At 33.5% G+C, this 27,434-nt stretch overlaps 1 protein-coding gene across 2 annotated transcripts; it reads left to right on the top strand.

Annotated features, from left to right (window-relative positions):
- Nucleotides 1-4,142: 4,142 nt before the first annotated feature.
- Nucleotides 4,143-12,130, top strand: LOC139503183 (ras-related protein Rab-6-like). 2 transcript variants are annotated; one of them, XM_071292925.1, is made up of 7 exons: nucleotides 4,143-4,570; nucleotides 4,854-4,928; nucleotides 6,949-7,113; nucleotides 8,298-8,449; nucleotides 9,356-9,478; nucleotides 11,046-11,139; nucleotides 11,317-12,130. In XM_071292925.1, the coding sequence occupies exons 3-7, from the start codon at nucleotides 6,981-6,983 to the stop codon at nucleotides 11,415-11,417; spliced, it is 603 nt and encodes a 200-aa protein (XP_071149026.1). In that variant the 5' UTR covers nucleotides 4,143-4,570; nucleotides 4,854-4,928; nucleotides 6,949-6,980; the 3' UTR covers nucleotides 11,418-12,130. The 2 variants fall into 2 exon arrangements, with proteins under 2 accessions (XP_071149026.1, XP_071149027.1); XM_071292926.1 differs by having other exon boundaries at nucleotides 4,325-4,498.
- The last annotated feature ends 15,304 nt before the right edge of the window (nucleotides 12,131-27,434 follow it).

Below are 27,434 nucleotides of genomic sequence, written 5' to 3'. Positions count from 1 at the left end.
CATTATTTTTCTCTAGAAGTCCTAGAATAGGCCGACCCCCCTATTTTTTTGACATTTTTTTCAAATTTTGAGCTCTAGTTTCAGATTTTTGAACATAGCGCCCTTCAATACCTAGTGCAAAAGAAGCGCCTGTTTCTCTTCTACAAGACCTATATAGTCATTCCCAATGACACCCCTCATTATTTTTCTCTAGAAGTCCTAGAATAGGCCGACCCCCCTAATTTTTTGACATTTTTTTCAAATTTTGAGCTCTAGTTTCAGATTTTTGAACATAGCGCCCTTCGATACCTAGTGCAAAAGAAGCGCCGGTTTCTCCTTTACAAGACCTATATAGTCATACCCCGTGACACCCCTCATTATTTTTCTCTAGAAGTCCTAGAATAGGCCGACCCCCCTAATTTTTGACATTTTTTTCAAGTTTTGAGCTCTAGTTTCAGATTTTTGAACATAGCGCCCTTCGAAACCTAGCGCAAAAGAAACGCCTGTTTCTCCTCTACAAAACCTATATAGTCATTCCCCGTGACACCCCTCATTATTTTTCTCTAGAAATCCTAGAATAGGCCGACCCCCCTAATTTTTTGACATTTTTTTCAAATTTTGAGCTCTAGTTTCAGATTTTTGAACATAGCACCCTTCGATACCTAGTGCAAAAGAAGCGCCTGTTTCTCTTCTACAAGACCTATATAGTCATACCCCGTGACACCCCTCATTATTTTTCTCTAGAAGTCCTAGAATAGGCCGACCCCCTAATTTTTTGACATTTTTTTCAAATTTTGAGCTCTAGTTTCAGATTTTTGAACATAGCGCCCTTCGATACCTAGTGCAAAAGAAGCGGTGGTTTCTCCTTTACAAGACCTATATAGTCATACCCCGTGACACCCCTCATTATTTTTCTCTAGAAGTCCTAGAATAGGCCGACCCCCCTAATTTTTGACATTTTTTTCAAATTTTGAGCTCTAGTTTCAGATTTTTGAACATAAAGCCCTTCGATACCTAGCGCAAAAGAAGCGCCTGTTTCTCCTCTACAAGACCTATATAGTCATTCCCCGTGACACCCCTCATTATTTTTCTCTAGAAATCCTAGAATAGGCCGACTCCCCCTAATTTTTTGACATTTTTTTCAAATTTTGAGCTCTAGTTTCAGATTTTTGAACATAGCGCCCTTCGATACCTAGCGCAAAAGAAGCGCCTGTTTCTCCTCTACAAGACCTATATAGTCATTCCCCGTGACACCCCTCATTATTTTTCTCTAGAAGTCCTAGAATAGGCCGACCCCCCTATTTTTTTGACATTTTTTTCAAATTTTGAGCTCTAGTTTCAGATTTTTGAACATAGCGCCCTTCCTAGCGCAAAAGAAGCGCCTGTTTCTCCTCTACAAGACATATATAGTCATTCCCCGTGACACAACTCATTATTTTTCACTAGAAATCCTAGAATAGGCCGACCTCCCTAATTTTTTGACATTTTTTTCAAATTTTGAGCTCTAGTTTCAGATTTTTGAACATAGCGCCCTTCGATACCTAGCGCAAAAGAAGCGCCTGTTTCTCCTCTACAAGACCTATATAGTCATTCCCCTCGACACCCCTCATTATTTCTCTCTAGAAGCCCTGGAATAGGCCGACCCTCCTAATTTTTTGACATTTTTTTCAAATTTTGAGCTCTAGATTAAACAATGACATAAAAGGTGCTATATTTTACAGGGTAGGACTACTTTTACATACGTTCTAAATTGAAGAGGGTGCATAGGTGGCCCTACACCTACAAATAATCCGTTGATAGATGCATAGTTATTGTGGTACTGAATATTAGCCTAAAAAGTTATGCGAATTGTTAAATCAATGGATTGGATAAAAACCATTTCAAAATTGAGTTTAAATTGCTATATTTTAACTGATTTTCTGCCTTTTTAAATATTTTTTTATTTAACGGCCGTTGTTGTCTTATTCTGTTTTTTCGGTTTCTCGATATATCGCCTTATTGTTCGCTGGCTTATTGTTCGCTAGCTATTGTTCGCTAGCTTCTGCCTGGTAGAACGACAACCATGAAAGGCAAACAAAATAAGCTGATAACTTATTCTTGAACATGACTCTGAGCTCTTGCATGTATGATATGTCCGATTTATTTAAAGAACTATTCCTTGGGAAGTTAAAAATGATTCCTACTTAAGAATTATTATAATCATGTTGTTTCTTATTTTAAAAGTATAATCTCCGCTTTGATAATTATATAATTATTTTTTTATTCAATTTTTCTCCGCATTGATCGTCTGCCTCTTGTGCTATACATTTTTAAAATTAAATGTTAATGTCGTTCCGTTTCGTTATGGCAAATTTCATTCGGTTTTGTTTTGTATTATTTTGTTTTGTAAATAGCCCTACATTCGGAGTTTAGTATGACGTCCATTTTCACTGAACAGGTTTGGTGGCCTTCGGCTGTTGTCTGCTCTATGGTCGGGTTGTTGTCGCTTTGACACATCCCCCATTTCCTTTCTCAATTTTATCATACAATTCTTATAAGAACAAGTTGATGTAGTATGATTGCCAATTTGCCAATGAGACCACTATGAACCAAAGTTAAAATGAAGAGGATTTAGCAATGATAGGCAATTGTATGGTCTTTGCGAATGTGAAAACCCTATACCGTATAGTCGGCTATAAAGGACCCTGACATATATATATAAAACAGTTCAAGTGAGAAAACGTGGTTACCGGCCTACTTTTTAACAGAATAATTTAAAACACAACCCATTTAATGTTTAGACCTTTTGGGTGGTGAACGTAATTGCGAATGACGGGTTCGAACGTTTTGAAATTTACATGTAGTTTGGTTGTCTACGTACGTCTAATGATGGGCTCGGACGTTTTGATACCTAGTTTGGAGTTACTGAAGCTTTAAAAGTGTATAATCGTTGATTATCAATAAAACAGACACACTCCAATGTGCACCACCTTCAAAATTATTCCTTATGATATTTACCCTCAAATCAAGATCAGGGGAAAAAATTATCAAAGTTTCATTTTTAAATCTTATAATTTATTTTCTCATTTAAAACCTTGAAGAAAATGTTGTTTAAAACAAATATGGTGCGATAATTAATTTTTAAACGTGTAATGTAAAATAAAAATGTAAATGGAACAATAAATTTATAGAAATAAGATAAATAACACACTTAGAATAATTGTTTTGTTGAAGTTGAGAAGGATTTCTTTTCAACTGAGTTTAAAGTTGATACATGTATCTTCTGTAACCTAGATACAATAGAATGTCCTAAATTAAACACTAGGATTGAAGTATTTACAAGTCACGCTAGCTAAAATGCATATATAGATTTTATAAATTTTTAACACTATATGTATTTATACACAACCATCTCAAAATGAAGACTGTGACCAATCTAAAAAAAAATGTCTTGAATGATCATGAAATAGTTTTAACTGGACGCTAAAGGGACCTTTAACTTAAATGAACTGCTTGTTTTTATTTTATCTATTTATTGATATGTTTAACTATCTTTCAATTTTAATTGATTATTTTGTAAGGGAGGGGCGTGAATTGGTCTTGGTTTTGGTGTTGCTTTTCTTGTTGATTTTAAGGGTAAGAGGATGATCAGCCTTCGTGTATATAGAGCAAATATATGACCTATACGATATATACAGTGTATATGTCTTCATTGTTGAGATCTCACAGGCAATATTTAATCCCGCCACATGTTTGCGTCTGTCCAAAGTTAGGAACCTAGCTCTGGCTTTTGTTAGACTTGTATGGTTTTTTTGTTTTATTTTAATTTTATTTCATTTATATGTTTTGGAGTTTAGTGTGACGTTCATTTTCACTGACCTAGAACATAATTTTATTTTATTAGGGGAAAGCTGACGCCCTCCTCCTGGTATGGTATTTTCTCCCCATGTTAAAGACGAATCGGTGGCCCGTTGGGCTGTTTTGTTTTGTCCTTTGTGTCTCTTTGACACATTCACCATTTCCAATCTCAATTTTATCATTCCTGTTAACCTAGTGTTTGACATAATGATATAACTATAGACATAGGAAGATGTGGTGTGACAATGAGACAATATTCTATCCAAATAACAATTTATAAAAGTAAACCATTAAAGGTCAATGTACGGCCTTCAACACAGAGCATTGGCTCACACCGAACAACATTTTTCAAGCTATAAAGAACCCCAAAATTACTAGTGTAAAACCATTCAAACGGGAATATAAAAAAAGAGAAACGAGCAACACGTATAAATTACATAAACAAACGACAATATACATATATATGTATATGTACTTTATCTATAATATACATACATGTAATATCCGTATTGACAATTGATAAATCATATGAAGTGGTTTACATACTTTTTGAAAATCCCATAAGGTGGAAATAGCCAATAATTTAATGTGGGACAATCAGTGGGGAAGTTTTGGTTTCGTTTTCGTTCATACGTCGGTTGTGCTGTGTTGTACCACATCAGGAAACACTTTACAGTTAGAGGTAAAAGTTAAATATTTCAATTATGGATTCAAAATAAAATAGAAAATAAATTGTTTACTACACTAACTACGCGTAAGTATATTTATAAATCCTTTAAATCCTTCCTGTAATTGTGAGAAATAAAACCAATCATAAAGCAAATTTTATGTATTAAAACAGAAGTTATATGTTATATTAGTAGAAACATGTATGACAATCTTTTTAAAGATAATAATCAAAATTGAACCACAATCTTGATATAGATAAGATATTTTATTTGTTTATTTATAACGCAATATTTGAACAGAATACAAATATACTATTTTTAGATTTCTGTTTACAACTAAAGTGTAATTTACACCTGGCTCTTTTGCAGGTAAATCATTTCTGTGTTGTTTACCAGTAACAAAGTATTAGTTTAATTCCGTGGGATGTGCGTAAGCGGTATTTGGTAAGTTTGTGTATTTTGTAGATTGCGTTACATGTAAAGTGTATACTACCGGCTGTTATAATTTGTATAAATGGCTTCTCTTATCGGGTGTTTGTGACATTTTAATATGATCATTGACACTTGTCGTGCACATAGCGACACCAAGCTTGACTTGATTACAAATATGATCAAACTGGGATATGTTCCATGCAATTTAAGTAGTAAACATTTTGGAAGTGGAGAATATATATAAATATGCTATGCAGTTATGTACTCTAAGAATTGGGACGTATACATTTGAGGCTGATTTAAGGGCATCTCTTTCCATGGAGCTAGTTATATGCTAATGGAAATAGAAACATGGTCTAAACAGGTTTTGTTCGACCGACAGTAAAACCTTGCCAAATTGGGGCGACCGTTTGGCTATGCGGGATGTACAAGTTTGCAGCCACATTCCGGTCAGAATTAGGACGTTAAATCCGATGCATCATGTACAGAGAGTGTCACGCTTTCTGCACGTTAAGAACCCTTGTAACAACTCTTTTACGGGTCCGTATTGATGGCATGTTGCATAGCATTCCCCCTATCCAATATATAAACCCTTTCCAGTGACAGTCTACATTTTCCCGAACTGCATCCCGGATGGCCTCTATTACAGGACCCAGCTATTGTAGTTACTGTTAATTTGATCTCGTGCGTGAACTATTTGCCACTGGATATTAAGCAACCAGAAATCAATCAATCACTGACTGTGTGAGTAAGCTGGCCTTGGTAGCACATTATTAACGTCCTTCCAAATAACATTTATTACAATAGAATAGAACAGAATATGATATAACAGAAAAAAATATTCGCCAAATTAGGGCCTTAGAAGGGCATACACACAATATATTAAATATATGCAGTGCATAGACAATAGATATGTAACATGTGTAATACAATAATAAAAATACGGAAACAAGCATAACAAAACAAAAGTAAAATATCATAATTCAATAAATAGAATGTTGACATTGACCCAAATGCACTAGGTAAGTGTATTTTGACTGTTAATTATAAATAAACAAGAGGCCTAAGTAGTTTATGCGGAGAAATCTCTATACTAAAAACAATCAAACACACAAAACACTTGAACCCACACATTTAACTATGATGTATACAGCAAATAACATAAAATAAAGGGTTTTTAATATGACTAATCAGCAGTAAGCACCAAGAGTCGATGCTTAAAGGGAAGTCCATATATACATTGTAGCTCCGTGTTCTTAATACAAAAAGGTCAAAATCCTAGATCATTAACAAATATTATAAATTCTGTGTCAATAAAGGTACCATTTAACTTAGCTGTCTTTCCTATCATTAAAAGGCGTGAGCGTGTCCTTTCAAGTAGTATTGGAGGGCTCGGTGACCCGAGTGGTGTAAGCAATCTAACTATTATTCATATCTGTTACACTGAGGTTTTGAGTTCGAATCCCGCACGGGGCAGGTTTATTCGACTCCAATATTAATTGACTAGGATAGTAGGTTTTCCTACCAAAGGTTCTGAAATTTCGGGTACTCGTCTTTCTCCACCAATAAAATCTTACCATCACAAAATAGCACCATAGTGTTGAAATTGACGTTAGACACCAATCAATCAATCAAGTATTATAGTTCTTGTAAGAGAGAACAGTTACATCTGTGGTATAAAAAAATATCGTTTTCAGCTTAAATTCGTTATTTTGATATTTGCAAGCTCATTTTCGTTTTGCATTTTGTTGTTCGATTGCTTTCATAATTAACTATATAACAACGACATCTTTATATTAAATATCGACAGATCTTGACGACCTTGATTACTGTAATAGAGTCAATGATTTCTATTTTTTATTTTATTTATGGAAATCTATGTGTGTCAACATCTGTATATTTTTTTTTAAAGTCTTCAAAAACTACTTGCTTGATTTACGGGAGTCCCTTTTATTCAAAACATTCTGATGTGTTTTTACTTATACTTCTGATGATTGTGAGCCTTTATACAATACTGTTTTATTTTATGCAGACTTGAATGCCAGAACAATGTGAACGAACACAATGAATGGTAATGGTACATGTCAAACAAAACTTAAAGTTGTCTTGATTGGAGATGCAGCAGTTGGAAAAACTTCGCTGTCTGTCAGGTTTACTGAGGACAAGTTTGGAGACAACTACAGATACACAATAGGAGGTAGTTAATATAATATGAAGATGTCGTATGAGTGCCAATGAGAAATCTCTCCATCCAAGATATACCTACAGATACACCATAGGAGGTAGTAATATAAATTAGAAGATGTGGTATGAGTGCCAATGAGAAAACTCTCCATCCAAGATATACCTACAGATACACCATAGGAGGTAGTTAATATAAATTAGAAGATGTGGTATGAGTGCCAATGAGAAAACTCACCATCCAAGATATAACTACAGATACACCATAGAAGGGAGTTAATATGAATAAGGGAGACAACTACAGATACATCTTAGGATGTAGTTAATATAAATTAGAAGATGTGGTATGAGTGCCAATGAGAAAACTCTCCATCCAAGATATAACTACAGATACACCATAGGAGGGAGTTAATATGAATTAGGGAGACAACTACAGATACACCATAGGAGGTAGTTAATATAAATTAGAAGATGTGGTATGAGTGTAAATGAGAAAACTCTCCATCCAAGATATAACTACAGACACACCATAGGAGGGAGTTAATATGAATAAGGGAGACAACTACAGATACATCATAGGAGGTAGTAATTATAATTAAGAATAGAGTGCCGTTGAGACAGCTCTCCATCAAAGTTTAATTTATAAAAAGTTAAAAATTATAGATCAAAGCAAGACCTTCAACACGGAACCTTGGTATGTTCTATAACACATTTATGAGCTTCCAAATTCTTCAACCGAATTGACTCAAAAACTAATCTGATTTATAACATACTAAAATATATCCAGAACAACAAAATAAATTCGGGAATTGTAATAGTCGAACGGTAGCAGAGGGACTAGGAGAAGCATGACCACATGGAAACTACTTAAAAGGAGGGAAATGGAAGGGAGGGGCGAACGCGGACTTACAATCAGAAAGTGAAGTAATTAATATGACGTACTACGTACTATATGTAAAAAAAAACAATGAATGCATGGTAAAAGATCACGACAAGCGGACAATCTTTCAACAATCGTGAAGCGAAAACAGAATTTTAACAAATTGAATGTAATAAAGCGACATCCATAGTTTCAATGCGCTAATTCACAAAAGGTATGCCATACCACGAGACACTATTCTGATTTTGAACTGAACAATCAAGCTTCATCTCATTGTAAATGTTCATGTCGAATCCTAAACTATCTACCAAATTTTACAGGGAGTTACTGCACCCGATCTCTGTATGTTGCCAACAAGAAGATAATGTTCCAGATATGGGACACGGCTGGTACTGAACGTTTTAAAAGTATCGTTCCTTTTTACCTTAGAGATGCAGATGTCGCCATTGTAGCGTACGATATCACTGAAAGGGTAAGCTCTATAATAGTTTTGTCACAAACATTCTTCTTTTGTATGATCTTGTCTTAGGGAGCTACCATTTGATTTTTATGGGGGGGGCTAGGATGAAATTTGAAAAAAATAGGCAGGACAGGAGTTTTGAGTAAAAAAAAAAGGCAGGATGAAACACTTACAAAAAAAAAAGTCAGGACGACAATTTAGTTAAAAAAAAAGTCAGGATAAACTAAAAAAAAAAAAGGCAGGACCAAACAGAGTGAAAAATAAAAATGCAGGACAGAGATTACAGCTAAAAAAAAAAATGCAGGACAAAATTTTTCATCCTAGCCCCCCCCCCCCCCCCCCCCCCCCCCCCCCATAAAAATCTAATGGTAACTCCCTTAATTAGTTTCTGTTTTGATTCAAAGTAACCATTGTTCAGCACAATAATTCCGTAGTTTTGATTGATTGATGTATTCCAATAGTAAGATGATGCCTATTTTAAATTTAATTTCGCGAAAAAGTGATGGGATTACATAGCAGGTTTCAATTCATCATGATATAAGTTACAAATGTACATGTTACTGTCCTGAATTTGCATTTTATATTTGCAGGAATCTGATATCATTATCAACCAATCAGATCTGATTCGTAATGTGATTGTGCTCAATTTAATCATTTTGATCGAAAGGTCTTTCTTTTAAAATTGAATTATTTTTTACGTTTCACAAATATATGTTTTTGGTAGTACATAAATAAGTTCGCGTGTGCATTGACATTGACTCAAATAGATATAGGAAGATGTGGTGTGAGTGCCAATGAGACAACTCTCCATTCAAATAACAATTTATAAAAGTAAACCATTATAGGTCAAAGTCTTTTTTTTTAATCCATGTCAATCGAATTTTAAATGTACCTGTATTTGACTTTTATTTTTATTAGACCACATTTGAAAACATCAACCAATGGCTCCGACTGTTACAAGAGAGTGCCCCTGAAACCATTAAATGTGCTTTAGTTGGTAACAAATGTGATCTACTGGAAAAACGACAGGTGACAACACAGGTAAAACATACATAAAAACTTTATAATAGGGAGCGTTGCTTATTAGAGACAAGCACTAGCGACATGTAATCTACATTATCTTGCCTCCTATACATTTCTAGCAATACGATTGGTTAAAAGCAACCCCGTGGAGACCGTGTATATTCCATATTGCATTTGTAGGCGGGCTTTATATCAATACTCGGTGTTACGTCCCATTATAAAAACGTTTAAAACAGCTGACGAAATTGGTGATGAACGATTGAAATAAGTGTATAAATCATATTTAGAGAGAAATTGTTATTGTTGGCATAAGTATATTAGAATTTCACGTATACGTAAGGAGATAAAGGTTGTCTCTCTTCCCATCGAGAACGGGATTATGTCGTCGTGAAACATCATTTTTAAAGATATACTTATTCGTTAATGGATATAAAAAATGTACAAAATTTGTTTTTTTGTGTTCGTGTGTTTGTCAATTATACCGTTCTTAAAGCGTAAAATGTGTTCCTGTACATATTTATTTTGTATTATTTTAGTAACTCTCTGAAAAAGATTTAAAGATTCTCAGGTTTGCTGATGTTTTTTTTTTTTTTTTTTTATGTCATTTTTGTCGAGCCTTTGACTTTAGTTGAAAAAGCGAGACTTAGGATACTACATTCCGTGGTCGGAGTCGGAGTTCGCGCGGCGTCCACAAATATTCACTCTGTGGTTAAAGTTTTTAAATTAAAATAACTTTCGTATACTATCCTGGATTTATACCAAACTTGGACAGAAGCATGTTTAGGATCAAAAGCTAGTATCTAGAAGGAAATTTTGTTAAAATTTGTACCTGTTTTTTACTTATAAATAGACTTAATTTTTCTTCAAGTTTACCTTACATACAGTTTTCAGTTAAAGTTTTTAAAACATTTATTACATTCATAGACTATCCTGTATTTTTACCAAACCTGGACAGAAGCTTCTTACAATGAACAGATAGTATCAAGAGGAATAATTTTATTATTTTTTTCCTCATTTTCGTTAAGGCTGCGATTAACATAAAAAAACAAAATAGGCGAGACACTGGGTTCCATGGAACCCTTACGATTTTTTTGATTTTTTTTTTTGGGGGGGGGGGGGGGTGGATATGATGTGGTGTAGGTGACAGATCTTTGTGAGAGTCTGTGTTAAACTTATACATATCTTTTTTTACCTCTCAACCAGTGAGATGCAGTGAGAGCTACACGCATTGTATCTTTTTACTGCATGTTGATCACTGGATGTCTTTAGGTTTGACGCATACCCAAGGTCTCCTTTTATACAAATTAAAGGTAAAATTACAAAAAAAAGAACACCGAGGAAATTCTAAAACGGAAAGTTCCTTATCAAATGTCAAAATGAAAAGCTCAAACCCATCAACCGAATTGACAACTACTGTCATATTCCTGACTTCAAGTGGTACAGTCACTTTCTGAAGTAGAAAATAGTGGATTGAACCTTGGTTTATAGCTAGCTATAGCCAAACCTCTCTTGTATGACAGTCTCATCAAATTCAAAATGATATTTTATGATTACAACTACTACATATTTGTTTCTCCTTTTTCAGGAAGCACATACATTTGCAGATGAGCACGGTCTCTATTTTCTCGAAACATCTGCAAAGACTGGTCAAAACATACAACAGCTCTTCATGGATATAGGTATGTATTAAATTCGTTTATATGCATAATAAAAGAGAAATTGTCAACGTCCTCTTTTTGAATTTACTTTTGAGTTCGGTATTTTTTATAATACTTTTTACATATAGACAATAGTATACTGAAAGATGCATTAAACACAAAAAATCGATCATACATTTTATTCAATATTGATTCCAGGTTCTATATTTGTTGGAAGTCTTCTCAAACAACACAGACACAATTCTGCCATCACAGTGACGGAATCAGGTGAACCTGTGACGTCAGGAAAATGCTGTTGACAGACAAAGCGTTGTGGTGATTTTAAACAGCAACCTCTCATCGATATTTCACATTGGATAGCGTTACTAACAAACTTGTTATATTGTGTATGAAAGTTGTACTGCCAAAATAGTTACATTGCCAAAATAGATACCTCGCATGTGAACAGTTAACCTTCCAAAAGTACATCCATTGCATGTGAACAGTTAACCTGCCAAAAAGGTTTCATGGCATGTGTATAGTTAACCTGCCAAACTAGTTCCATTGTATGTGAAAAGATAACCTGCCAAAATAGTTTCATTGTATACTAACGTTCATATATGTTAACTACAGAAGATTTTAGGTAAACGTACATCTTCTAAAACATATATGTACGTTTGAAGTAACAAGCTTGAAGGATTATTATACATTCCATAGACATATATCCTATGGATATAAAATAGTTTGGCTCTGACAAGCTGTTGTACTTACCAAATTTATATTAAGGTGCAAAATAATTATTTTTTTCATATTTGTATTACTGTTTTCGCCATGTTTGGGGGATGGGTGGTCCACCCTTAAACATCGACGTATATGTATGTCAACAAAAATATGTAAATCTGCTTAGTAGATTTATAAAAATCCTCAATTTATTGGACCCCTATATATGTATGATAGTAATGTTGACTTTGTAGTTGAAGATCGATTGTGCATGCGCTCAGCATGTTTAGCGATTAAAAACATGTTTTACATGCATTTTTTATTAGTTGTTAGTGGATTTGAACTAGCTGTCAGATATCTGCGAGTACTTTCAGATCTGTTCCTAGTGTCTTTCTGTTGTTGGGATGTACAAGTAGCCGGCCACCTCCACTTGTATTTTTGTCCATGCATCTGATGAGTTAAGCCTTTTTCAACTGATTTTTATAGTTCGTTCTTATATTGTACTGTTATACCACTGTCCCAGGTTAGGGAGAGGGTTGGGATCCCACTAACATGTTTAACCCCGCCACATTATGTAAGTACCTGTCCCAAGTCAGGAGCCTGTAATTCAGTGGTTGTCGTTTGTTTATGTGTTACATATTTGTTTTTCGTTCATTTTTTATATATAAATAAGGCCGTTAGTTTTCTGGTTTGAATTGTTTGACATTGTCATTTCGGGGCGTTTTATAGCTGACTATGCGGTATGGGCTTTGCTAATTGTTGAAGGCTGTATGCTGACCTATAGTTGTTAATTTCTGAGTCATTTTGGTCTCTTGTGAACAATTGTCTCATTGGCAATCATACCACATCTTTTTTATAATTATTTGAAGAAGAAAAAATGATTTCGGAAGCCAATAGGAAGAGAAACTCGTTATATGATTCGACCCGCAAAAAACGTTTATTCATTTGTACATGTAAAATGATGATTTACATGTTTAATTTTAAACTTCGATATGTATGTCTTTTTTACATTTTTATTTATTTTTATCGACAACCTTTGAAGGAAACTAAGTTAATGTATATGTCGTCGTCCATTCCCAAAGTGAAACTACACAAGTCATGACATTTCATTTAAGCGATTCTTTGTAGTTTTTATTGTTTTCTACGGTATCTTTAAAATTATAATATACTAATATACGTATAAGTATGTTTAAAACTCAATTTAGGGAGTTCGTATCAATTTGTTAGACGTGCAGTTTGCAGTTAATGTCGCTGTAATAATATTTTTTCAAAAGTTCGTTTGACTTTAAACCACAAACTAAATATCCTTTTTTCAACAATGTTGTCATGAACGTATATTCAACCACTCATCTTCCTAGTATTAAAATCATCTTGGTCATTTTCGTTGTTTACTTATACTTTTATAACTTTTTGTTATTTTAATGTCTAATACATAACAATAAAAAGTATAATTGCAATACAATTCTATCCAGCACAAAAGACGTACGATTCGTTCATTTACCGATTGTCATAAATAAAGGCAACAGTAGTATACCGCTGTTCAAAACTCATAAATCCATGGACAAAAAACAAAATCGGGATAACAAACTAAAACCGAGGGAAACGCATTAAATATATAACCTATACGCTCATGCAATTAGTAAATTTTGACGAGGATGACACGGGTGATGCATGCATATCTAGAGACGTTTATTGGGCTACCATTTGAATTTTATGTGGGAGGGGTTAGCATGAAATTTGACAAGAGTTTTGAGTAAAACATAAGCAGAATGAGCACTTGACAAAAAAGGCAGGATAAATTAATAAAAAATAACAGAACACAGTAGAGTGAAAAATAAAAGGTAGGACAGAGATTACAAATAATTAAAAATGCAGGACAATAAATTTTTAATCCCCCCGAATTGAAATCAAATGATAGCTCCCTTATACCCTTTCGGCTTCTTAATTTTGAATATTAAAGTTACACTTCTACACTAAACACTGCGACGAGATACGCAATGCCTCTTTTCAATGTCTATATATATACTGCCTTTATTATTTGGAAGTCAGAAGTGTTCTGTATTGGGTTTTATACGCTACCTCAAAGGTAATTTGCGTGCCTGCTGCTTTCCTTGTGGTAGCCGTTTGTCATGCTCCCTCTCCGGAATTGAAATCTGCTTCCCCTTTACAACCATGGTTTCCATTCTTAATGTTATAGCAACCAGCCTAGAAAATTGATAGGACATACATTTGACATATACGTTTCTGTGAACCTGCCATGATGCTTTGGATATGTAATTGATTTAAATTCATTTTCCCGATAAATAACTAATAAAGTCAGCTTTCTGTGCAGTCTCGGCGTCCTTATAAATCAATTCCGAGTTTAAAAACATTGACTTTGCATAAAACAACGCATTTCTGGTTTGTCTATTGGCGGCGGATGCCTCATGTGAAATTCGATCTGCTTTTCCTTCAGGAGTACCCAAGATGTAATTTTTCTTTAGGGCGTCTTTCGTTTTTCGGCATGTTATTGTCAGTTTGATGAGGCGTTTGATATCGTTCGCCTCTCTTAAATACACATGTCAGTTGTGCAACACACTTATATGACAAAACACACTTATATTGCAACACACGTATGTGATCTAACACACTTATATGGTTATATGTAATAGAATTTTAGAAAAGGAAAAATGTTCATCTTAAAATGCTATAAATATCAATAAAAAATAAAGACAAAACCCAACAATTAACTTCACTTAACAATACTTTTGTGGTCAAACATTCTTATAAAATCAATAAGAACCTTTAAGATATTGTTAGAAACAATTATGAAGTTAGTTTTATTGTTCACTTGTCTCCGGATAGTCATATAACAGGATATTCATACACACAAATGATATATGACTAACGCAAACAGTACTTGAATGTTCGTAAGAAAATAGTTTGGTAGTTAAAGTATCGTCAATGTAACGTATATAGGTACGAACCATCACCGATATAACAAGTAAAAGTATATGTGCATGTATATAAAAGAGCAATATACAACTAATTTAACCTACATTGTAGTTGGTGCAAGTTTATATAGTTAACGATTACTTAACTTAATCAAGAGGATGTGGTGTGTGTTTTTTTCCCTATATAATATGATCCCCATTTTGATGGGACGTACAATAACTCCATTTCAGTTTCAAAATATTAAACCAGCTGCTAGAAATAGGAAATAAAAAATCGGACTTTTTAGACATTATGAAAAGGATCTGAAACTGCAATTTGCTAAACATTCGAAATAAAGAATAAAGAATCACCGACAAGGCTGAATATAATGAACTATTTTTTTCTCCAAACAAAAACCAGGATTGACATTACGTGATATATGGGTCTCTTTTTATAGGCAATGTAATTATAGATTTAAATGTTTCAAAACCTATAACTACTAAGGTTTTAGAAACACAATTGAAAATATTTACAAGAACGATGTAACCTTCATATTAAACAACAAAATCTAAGCGACATCCAAATATATAACCCGCTGGCTTTAGTTTCGATGAGTATATTACCTTCAAAATGATAAAATAGACTATTTTTTTTATTTTTTTTATAATAATAACATATGATGAGTTAGTATATTAAAGATCGTGCATTTTATGCCATACGTATATTATATTTGACAATTGTAAATACTTGGTACGCAATATCTATAAACTGCATGTATACTAAGGCACTGTGCATTTGCATAGGTAATACTGTATAGATAGTGCATGGTCTATAAAACTACATAATGTATTTTAGATGAATGTATTTTAGATGTGCATATAGATATATCATGAAAATATAAAGCATCATAATAGACATAATACTATAAAAAAAAAGAAGATGTGGTATGATTGTCAATGAGAGAACTCTCTACAAGCTATGGGTCACCGAAACGACCCTCAACAATGAGCAAAGTCCATATCCTAATTTCATCAGATAAGTTTTCTTTCATAACCATGGTCAGAACCATACATTTCAGACCTTTCAGGTTTTTACCTGTTTTTTTGCAGGTTCAGACCGGTCCTCTGCCATATATGGAAAGAGATCATATAGATGAAATGTCTATTTTTTCCATTTTTCCTTCGAGATTCAGACTGAGCAGGAAAACCAAAAAGAATGCTCTAAATCGCAAATATCCAAAGATTAGTTACTTTTCTGTACGGATAACATTTACAGAAGCTTATCAAAATTTTAACTTTGAAAACTAAAACAATATCACATTTTGAAATGATGATTGTTTGTTTTCAGTAAAACCGTGACTATAATGTTACAATTCGATAAATATTTACCTAAAAATGCATGGATTGTGTTCATATATTCAAATAATAAGCTAAAACCAAGTTCTCTCATCTGTTTCATGTCAAAATACGATGCGTTTTCCTCCAAGAACAAAGCGATTATGATTTATACTGTAGAAGGTCTTGCCATCCTAAGCATAGACAAACGTGTATGCATCGTTTATGAATCCGTTTCCGTGCATCCTGAAAATAAATAATCCGTTATACGTGTATTTACGTACAAAAATTAATGCATCGTTTCTGTGTAAACTGCGAGAACCAATATAAAGGTCATTACAAAAACTGCAGTGAAAACTATAGGAAATAGACTTATTATTACTGATATAAGAGGCCATCTCTCGCCATCTCTTTTGTCACAGTCACTGTACGATTTGGCGCTGCAGTTAGTGAATAGTACGTACAATGTAGCTATATGTCCTAAGATCGGATTGAAGCATAAAGTCACTAAACATGCTAATGTTAATAATTACATTGTGTTTGGAACATTTTCCGGGCTGACGGCGAGGTCTTTGACGTCCTTTAGCTTTCTTTTTTCCGTCTATCGTTGGTTCGTCATTCTTCTGTATATCGTGTTCTTATTGATTATTAGTCCGTCGTCGTTAACTTTTACAAAAATCTTCTCCTCTGAAACTACTGGGCCAAATTTTACCAAACTTGGCCACAATCATCATTGGGGTATCTAGTTTAAAAACTGTGTCCGGTGACCCAGCCGACCAACCAAGATGGCCGCCATGGCTAAAATTAGAACATAGGGGTAAAATGTAGATTTTGGCTTATATCTCTAAAACCAAAGCATTTAGAGCAAATCTGACGTGGGGGTAGAAATGTTTATCAGGTCAAGATCTATTTACCCTGAAATTTTCAGATGAATCGGACAACCCGTTGCTGGGTTGCTGCCCCTGCATTGGTAATTTTAAGGAAATTTTGCCGTTTTTGGTTATTATCTTGAATATTATTATAGATGGAGATCAACTGTAAAAGCAATAATGTTCAGCAGAGTAAGATCTACAAAATGGTCAGTTGACCCCTTAAAGAGTTATTGCCCTTTAAAGTCAATTTTTGACAATCTTTTGTAAATTTTTGTTATCTTTTACAAAAATCTTCTCCTCTGAAACTACTAAAACAAATTTATCCAAACTTGTCCGCAATCATCATTAAGGTATATAGTTTAACAAATGTGTCCGATGACCCCGCCCGCGAACCAAGATGGCCGACATGGGTAAAAATAGTACATAGGGTAAAATGCAGTTTTTTGGCTCATATGTCTAAAACCAAAGTATTTTGATCAAATCTGCTGTGAAAAAAAATCTTCATTAGGTCAAGATCTATCTGCTCTGAAATTTTCAGACCAATAGGGCAATTTGTTGTTGGGTTGCTGCCCCTGAATTGGTAATTTTAAGAAAATTTTGCAGCTTTTGGTTATTATCTTGAATACTATTATAGATAGAGATAAACTGTAAACAGAAATAATGTAAAGGAAAGTAAAAGCTACAAATAGGTCACCATGACCAAAGTGGTCAATTGACCCATTCAGGAGTTACTATCCTTTCTAGTCAATTTTTAACAATTTTCATAAATTTTCTAAATTTTTGTAAATTTTTTCAAAATATTTTCCACTGTCACTTCTGGGCCAATTTCATTATAGGTAGAGATAATTGTAATTAAGCAGCAAGATTGGTCAGTAAAGTAAGATCTCTACAAACGCATCACCAACACCAAAACACAATTTTGTCATGAATCCTTCTGTGTCATTTTCTTAATATGCACATAGACCAAGATGAGCGACACAGGCTCTTTAGAGCCTCTAGTTTATAACGGTTGATGTAAATGTCCTTTGGTTTTGTGGGTCTTTGTGTACTCCTTGGTTTTGATTGTTATTGTTTTTCTCCTCACATTTTTCGTTTTGTTACGTTACTCTATAATGGAAAATCATTCCTGAAATTGAAATAATAGGGTTTTAAATAATTTATGTCCAGCTCTTAATCGACACCAGTCAATAAGTTCAACTGTCACAAGACCTGCCATTGACACAGTATTCTATAAATACCTAATAGTACTAATATGTATCAATTGTGAACCATTGACAAAGTTTCCGACATGCGACAAACAATGACAAGATCCGCTACATGCGACAATCACTGCCAAGATTACGGTTCTGGACATTCGACAAGCACTAACGTGACTATTGTATTTCCTATACTAAGCCAAGTAAATAGCACACGTACATAATTATTGTCTATTGTTCATTTACCCTACAAGTATGTTGATCCTTTCAAACAAAAACAATTATATGTCTAGTATGCATGTTTTGGGTAATTAAATGCATATTCCAGATCTATCACCGAAAGCAAGATGATTATTTCTACGAAAATATCTTCTACACAAAGTGTTATTTAACATCAGAAGAAATATCAGCAAATGCCTTTATGTAACTAAATTATGAGGGCCTGGATGGATCCACACAGGAGAGAGAGAAAATGGATAAAAAGAAATTTGAAAATACAGAAACATTGGAAGAGAAATAAATCATATAAAATAGATAGGTATTAAGATGTTAAAAATAAAGAGAAAGAGCAATGGCTTCAAATAGGAAAAATCTAGACTAATTCTGGTAACGAGAATAAAAACAAACGGAGAAAATAAAGACGCCATCTTGCTGAAATTTACGCCTGATTAAAATGAGAAACAACAAATACATTTCCAATTACAAAACAAAAATTAGACAATATAACAAATATTACGTAACTGCTTTAGACATTTCTCTGTTGTTTTAGTATTAAGACATTACAATGAGTCTGGAACAGATGTAATTTGTCACGTGGTTTACATTAATATTGTCTTTCGTTTCCTGTAAATCATATGCTGTAAAGCATATTCAATACGATTGGAATCTATTTTTGGTAATAATAGACCAGACATATATCATGTATATCAGTTAACAACTTACAATACTGATATTTAAACATCATTATTTAAGTTTTATTGCTTTCTTCCATTTAGCAGTATGGTAAATCAATGTTGTATATAAAAAAATGTCAGCTCGCACTTATAATTTATATATATTTAAGACGACAGACAATGACAGATGTGTAGAATAATAATTCAATTATAATTATAAAACCAAAGTATCTTTAATTACATTTTCGAGATGTTATGACAATAGTTTTGGTTGCAGCTCATTCTTCTTTATGTCTGTAACGTGACGGTACCCAAATTGCACCTATTTTGACAGTTTTTTCATCTACGTTTTTTTATGATGAAAACAAAAATGTCCATTCTGTGTTTATTTTGTAGCCCTATCCTTCTTTATTATAAAGGTACACCAATTTGATTTTTATTCCATATGGAATCATAGAAAAATTGGTCTAAACTGACCTCCAAACCATCAATGATTCTGAAATGAGGAGTACCCAAATTGCTTCCATGCTTAAACTCACATAGTCAAAAGTCTAATAACAGAGCTTTTGTTTAATTTCTTTAAATGTTTTGAACAATTGGATATTAGTCCATGCTTACTCTTCATTATTTTTTAAATGGATACTTGTAACATATTGTATTTGCTCATTTTAAAAAGATGACGTTTTGATGACGTCGCATGGCGACGTTTCTGTACATTTTGCTTTTTCAGTAAATACTTCATCTGTTGATAGATACTGTGAACGTTTTGTGCATATCTAAATAGTTTTACCTATGTTGAAAGATGTGCTTAGTATCAAATCATAAAAAAACCAAATTGTTTAGTCTCTAGAAAATCTTGTAAGATTTTCGCTGCTAGTTTTGCTAAATAGGTGCAATTTGGGTACTCGGTGCAATTTGGGTACCGTTACGTTATACTGTTAATAATCGACTTGAAACGAAATGAATGGGCGAAACATTTAGTAATACAATTAGAAAAGTGTTCCTATATTATATGTACACATTAATTCTTACTTTATGTGTTGTAATGTATACAAACATGACATTTGGCGACTTTGAAGAAATTCGTTGGTTAATTTTAAAAGATTGCCACTTAACAAAATGTTGCTGTATAGAATACACAAAAGGTGTTATGGATCAAACGAAGAACCTTTCAATTTCTAATCAGCAAAATGGAGGTTTTTGAATTAGGTTGTAAGGTAAAGTGAAAAAATTATGAGCATAATGTCGTTCGTTATTCATCACATCTCCATGCTCAAGAGACAGTGGTATTTTAATGCTTTTCGTCTCAATCCACTCTGTTACAGATCTTACTTACCATATGAATAAAACATTTTGAATTATATGATGGAAGACACAAAAAGCTACTCAATGTATTGAAAATTGGTCTGGCGCGTAATCTATCAATTTAGAATAATTGCAATATTTGAAACTTCACTAAACATAACAAATCAAATGCAGTATAGAGTTTTCGTTTATTGAAAATGACAACTTCTCCTTTTGACATTTAAAATATCAAGCAATTTTACAAAAAGTACTATGAAAAAAGTTCGTTGTTCTCCAAATTATGACGTTATTTAAAAAACAAATTAAAAGACGTTGTATAAAAACAATATAAATTCTAAATCTCTAAATTTTGTGCACTCATATGTTTTTCAGATTTTATAATTTACAATCCACTCCACGGCAGTTTCTTGAATATATCTGCAATTTATTTATAATTTGATGTATGTATCATTTCGTGGTGGAAATGGAACTTTTGCATTATAAAAATCATATCGTGTTGTTATGTAATAGTTTGTGTAATCTTAGAATTACAATAATTACAACAGGAACGGCATACCACTGATACATATAACATATTTCGTTAAGGTGGTACCCAACACCATGACTAAAGACCCTTTGAAAAAAATATAAAAATATCAGAAAAAATGAACCAATCATTTTTCTCGGAAAAATTGGTTGAATAGATAGCAGTTTGACAAACGGGAATTTTTATCATTGAGAAGCTTAATATTTCCTTAATAATACAACGTGATTAAAACGTTTAGCTGATTTTTGTGTGAACATGGTGAATGCTATGTCAGAAATCGTCTGCTGAGTTTAACGTATAACTAACTGATCAGTTGCATGACTGGAAGAGGACATATTTAAGTGGCTTGAAAGGAGTAAGGCAACACGAGAAAGAGGGATGGACAACGGGAGAAGAGGGCGAGTAAATTTCTTAGAATTAGAATTACAATAATTGCAACAGAAACAGCATACAGTTTGTATAATCTTAGAATAACAATGATTACAACAGGAACATCATACCACTGATACATATAACATATTACCTTAACCTGCAGAGTTTCGTCAGTGTGAACATGATGAATGCTATGTCTGTTGGAGGTAAACATAATGATGTTCGTCTAGAAGATGGAGTAAAGGAGAAAGATGGTATTTTAAAAGAGGATGGACTGGTGTAAGGGAACACTGGAATGAGGTGGGGGGCTTGGGAATGGGGAAAAGAGGGGGAATAAAAATAACGATTTATGGGCATTATGTTTTCTGGTCTGTGGGTCCGTTCGTCCCGCTTCAGGTTAAAGTTTTTGGTCGAGGTAGTTTTTGATAAAGTCCAATCAACTTGACACTTAGTACACATGTTCCTTATGATATGATCTTTCTAATTTTACTGCCAAATTTCCGCAATCCCTGTTTTTGCATGTCATGGATAAATAGGGGGACTTAGACTACCATTAATTGGAAAAGGCGTCAATGTTAAGGACAGGTATGTCGCAATGAAATTTTCCCCGTATAATGCCACCTATTGATCATTGCGGTTGATGTTGCGAAGTTCTTTAACGGTACAGATCTTGCATATCACTCTTTTAACTCGGGGCAAATTGAATTATCGTCCTCATTCTGACAAGACATGGCCATATAGCGGCACAATTTTTGGGAATTCTTTATCCTCATTGCTCATCAACTTTGTACTTGTTTTGCTTTATAAATAATATGATATGAGCGTCATTAATGAGTCTTTTGTAGACGAAACGTACGTCTGGCGTACTAAATCATAATCCTGGTACCTTTGATAACTATATTAGAACATCTCACACATTTTTGCACTGGAATTTACCCTGCATTAGACCACATATCGATCACTAAAAAATTGTATCAAATTTCCTTAACGTGAATACATCGTTTATACTATTCTCCTAATCCCACGTCCACATTCGAAAGAAGCTGTTCAAGTTTAGGGCAATATCAGCTTAATGTTCATGTCCCTACCTTTTTCTTCACATTGGTATGATGTTTGTTTGATTTGAATTGCATTGAAACATGTCATATTTAAAAAAAAATATAGATGTGGTATAATTGCTAATGAGACAACTCTCCACAAGAGACCAAATGACACAGAAATTAACACCATAAGTCACCATACGGCTTCAAACAATGAACAGACCCCATACCAAAGAGTCATTAATAAACGGCCCCGAAATGACAAATATAAAACATTTCAAACGAGATAACTGACGGCCTAAATATAAAAACAAATGTTTTTGTCACAAAGTATTGAATTGTCTATACATACACATAAAATAAGGTGGTGTGGTAAGATCAAACAGAACCTTAATGACATAAGCTTTGGATTTTCATTTATTTTTGCCACGCGCATCACTGTAGAGACCTGTATTGTCAAAATGTGCATCTGCTGCAGAAAAATCGGTACAAATTATGTTATTACTAATCTACCGGGTGCAAGTTTATTAACATTTTAAAGAAGAGGGTGTGTATATTGATTTTATTTTTCCTATGATTATCAATCTGAGCATGAAAATCAAAGATATACTCTAAAGCGCACATCTGCAAAGTTTTGTTACTTTTTGTTCGGAATAGGGTTTAATAGAAGCAAATCACAATTTAAACTTTGCTAGCGATAAAAATTTCTAAAAATTTGTCTACAAAAACTCCATTTTGAAATGATTTTATGTTTGCCATCCGTAAAATATTAAAATGTCACAATTATACTAAAATGAACAAAATAAAACATGCAATGTGTTTATATATTCAAATGATCAGTTAAAACCTAGTGGTTTGATGTATTTCGTGGCAAAATACGATGACATTTCCCGCCAATAGAAATTGGTTATAATTCATACTGTAGAAGGTCTATCAATCCTAAGCATAGACAAACGTGTATGCAGACCGTTTATGCCTCCATGTCCGTGCACCATGCACAACGTATAAATAATCCATTATGTAAACGCATATTACCGTACAAAAGTTAATGCATCGTTCCTGTGTAAACTGTCAAAAAAACAATATCAAGGTCATTACAAGTACTACAGTGAAAACTATAGAAAGTTGAGATGTGAAAAAATAATTTTATTACAGTCCATTATTTTGAAACAATTTGAATTATAGTATTGGTGCGACAGATCTCTCGGCTAGTAGAGCAGGATCAGATGATCATACGACTAAGTTCTTCTGAGTTTTATAGGTTGTTTTTTTGCATGATATTCTTTTCTGTGTTTGTTTATGTGGCCGGTATGTTGTTTGTCTTTTTACGACTATAAATTGTTTATGATTGCCCCTTTGTACATCTTCTTTCATGTGTTCCGATTGCAACAAGGTCCCCAAATGTGACAGGCACTTACAAAGTTCCCGATATGCAACAATCACTTGCAAGGTTTATCATGCAGGACAGACAACGAGAACGTTCCCGACATGCGACAAGCACTTACAATGTTAAGGACGCGGGACAGACAACGTGAACATTTCCGACACGCGACAAGCACTAAAAAGGTTAATGACGCAGGACAGACAACGAGAACGTTCCCGACATGTGACAAGTACTGAAAAGGTTTCCGAAGCTCGATAAAATCCGACAAAGTTCCAGACATGCGTCAAACATTGAAAATGTTATCGACATACGATCAATACTGGCAAGGTTACCGACACGCGGCAAACACTGATAAGGTTTCAGACACCCGGCAAACACTGACAAGGTTCAAGACACTCGGCAAACACAGACAAGGTTCCAGACATGCGGCAAATATTTACAAAGTTCCAGACACGCGGCAAACACTGACATGGTTTTCGTCGCGCTAAATATTCCTCACAAAGTTTCCGAAGCACGACAAACACTGACAAGGTTTCGGGCACTCGGTAAACACTGACACGGTTTCCATCGCCCTCCAAATACTGACAAGCTTTCTGACGCGCGACAAACACTGTCACGTTTCCTTTCATGTGACAATCACATATGAACATATAGAAGGTTAAACTCGTTAAACAATCTCCTCTAAAACATCAGATGTGAGGTGTGTGACATACACGTAGGGATACAAATAATACTGAAAGTGACTATTGTATTTGCTATACTAAGCCATGGTGAACAACTAAGTAAACAAGAATAAAACACACGTACATAATTACTGTCTATTGATCATTGGCCCAACAAATATGTTGATCCTTTCAAACAAAAACAATCATATGTCTAGTATGCATGTTTGGGTAATTAAATGCATATTCCAGATCTATCATCAAAAGCAAGATGATAATTTCTACGGAAATCTTTTCTACACAAAGTGTTATTGAACATCAGAAGAAATATCAACAAATGCCTTTATGTAACTAAATTATGACGGCTTGGATGGATCCACACAGGATAGAGTGAAAATGGATAAAAAGAAATTTGAAAATACAGAAACATTGGAAGAGAAATAAATCATATAAAATAAATAGGTATTAACATTTTAAAAATAAAGAGAAAGAGCAATGGCTTCAAATAGGAAAAATCTAGACTCATTCTGGTAACGAGAATAAAAACAAACGGAGAAAATAAAGACGCCATCTTGCTGAAATTTACGCCTGATTAAAATGAGAAACAACAAATACATTTCCAATTACAAAACAAAAATTAGACAATATAACAAATATTACGTAACTGCTTAAGACATTTCTCTGTTGTTTTAGTATTAAGACTTTAAAATGAGTCTGAAACAGATGTAATTTGTCACGTGGTTTACATTAATATTGTCTCTCGTTTCCTGTAAATCATATGCTGTAAAATAATCAATACGATTAGAATCTATTTTTGGTAATAATAGACCAGACATATATCATGTATATCAGTTAACTACTTAAAACACTGCTATTTAAAAACGATTACTTTAGTTTTATTGCTTTCTTCCATTTAGCAGTATGGTAAATCAATGTTGTATATAAAAAAAATGTCAGCTCGCGCTTATAATTTATATATATTTAAGACGACAGACAATGACAGATGTGTAGAATAATAATTCAATTATAATTATAAAACCAAAGTATCTTTAATTACATTTTCGAGATGTTATGACAATAGTTTTGGTTGCAGCTCATTCTTCTTTATGTCTGTATACTGTTAATAATCGACTTGAAACGAAATGAATGGGCGAAACATTTAGTAATACAATTAGAAAAGTGTTCCTATATTATATATACACATTAATTCTTACTTTATGTGTTGTAATGTATACAAACATGACATTTGGCGACTTTGAAGAAATTCATTGGTTAATTTTAAAAGATTGCCACTTAACCAAATGTTGCTGTATAGAATACACGTAATGTGTTATGGATCAAACGACGAACCTTTCAATTTATAATCAGCAAAATGGAGGTTTTTGAATTATGTTGTAAGGTAAAGTGAAAAAAATTATGAACGTTGATATAAAACAAGAAAATTCCAAGGGTTAACTGGGGTATATATACACATTTCACGGTCATCCCTGGAATTACCATCTCCCGCATAAAAAGAAATGCTGAAGTGGGACGTCCATTTTGCTCTGTGGGGTGTATAAATACGAAAGCACGTCCGGTATTATATCCGATATTGCAGAAATAGCATGTTCTTTGCACGTTAAAAGAACCATTGTAACAACTTTTTATGGGACTGTTGGTAGCCTGTTGGAAGGCATAATGTCTTTCGTTATCCATCACATCTCCATGCTCAAGAGACCGTGGTATTTTAATGCTTTTCGTCTCGATCCACTCTGTTATAGCTTACCATATAAATAAAACATTTTGAATCATATTTTTGATGAAAGACACAAAAAGCTACTTAATGTATTAAAAATTTGTCTGGCGCGCAATCTATCAATTTAGAATAATTGTAATATTTGAAACTTCACTAAACAGAATCATTTTCAAATCAAATGCAGTATAGAGTTCTCGTTTATTGAAAATGACAACTTCTCCTTTTGACATTTAAAATATCACGCAATTTTACAAAAAAGTACTTTAAATAAAGTTCGTTGTTCTCCAAATTATGACGTTATCTAATAAAACAAATTAAAAGACGTTGTATAACAAAACAATATAAATTCTAAATCCCTTAATTATGAGCACTAATATGTTATTCAGATTTTATCATTTACAATCCACTCCGCGGCAGTTTCTTGAATATATCTGCAATTTATTTATAATTTGATGTATGTATTCTATCGTGGTGGAAATGTAACTTTCTCATTAAGAATATCATATGGTATTGTTACGTAATAGTTAGGTAATCTTAGAAACAATAATTACTACAGCAACAGCATACAACTGATATATATATATATAAAATATTGCTTCGACATGCAGAATTTGTATGGAATAGCCTGATGAGTTTAACATATAACTTACTCATCAGTTGCATGTGATGGATGTCTGGAAGATGACATATTTAAGTGGCTGGAAAGGAGTAAGGCAACAAGAGAAAGAGTGATAGGAACCTGAAGAATAGGGCGAGTAAAAATCTTAGAATTACAATGATTACAACAGGATCAGCGTACCACATATAACATATAATTTTAACATGCAGAATTTCGTCAGTGTGAACACGGTGAATGCTATGTCAGGAATCATCTGCTGAGTTTAACGTATAACTAACTTATCAGTTGCATATGATGGGTCTCTTGAAGGCAACATGAGAAAATTTTGAATTACAATAATTACAACAGGAACACCATACAACTAATACATATAACATATTAGTTTAACAGATTTTCTTCAGTGCAAAAGCTGCTATGTCATGAATCGTATGTTAGAGTTAAACATAATGATGTCCGACTAGAAGAAGGAGTAAGGAAGAATCTTTTTGGCACAATTTTGGGGAATTTTGGATCCTCAATGCTCTTCAACTTTGTAATTGTTTGGCTTTATAAATATTTTGATATGAACGTCACTGATGAGTCTTATGTAGATGAAACGCGCGTTTGGCGAACTAAATTATAATCCTGGTACCGTTGATAACTATATAATTAGACCATCCCACAGATTTTTGCACTGGATTTATCCTAAGACTAGGTTCATCTGAGTTTTATAGGGTTCTTTTTGCATGATTTTTTTTTCTATGTTTGTTTATGTGACCGATATGTT

The sequence above is a fragment of the Mytilus edulis genome, chromosome 14 (genome assembly GCF_963676685.1).
Source record: "Mytilus edulis chromosome 14, xbMytEdul2.2, whole genome shotgun sequence".
In the NCBI taxonomy this organism is placed as follows: Eukaryota; Metazoa; Mollusca; class Bivalvia; order Mytilida; family Mytilidae; genus Mytilus; species Mytilus edulis.
This window is presented reverse-complemented; position numbering and strand designations above follow the sequence as displayed.

Coding starts and splice junctions, on each gene's coding strand:
- LOC139503183 (XM_071292925.1), top strand. CDS start 6,981: ATGAATGGTAATGGTACATGTCAAACAAAACTTAAAGTTGTCTTGATT. Junction 9,479..11,045: donor AACGACAGGTGACAACACAG/GTAAAACATACA, acceptor CTCCTTTTTCAG/GAAGCACATACATTTGCAGA. Junction 11,140..11,316: donor ACAGCTCTTCATGGATATAG/GTATGTATTAAA, acceptor TATTGATTCCAG/GTTCTATATTTGTTGGAAGT.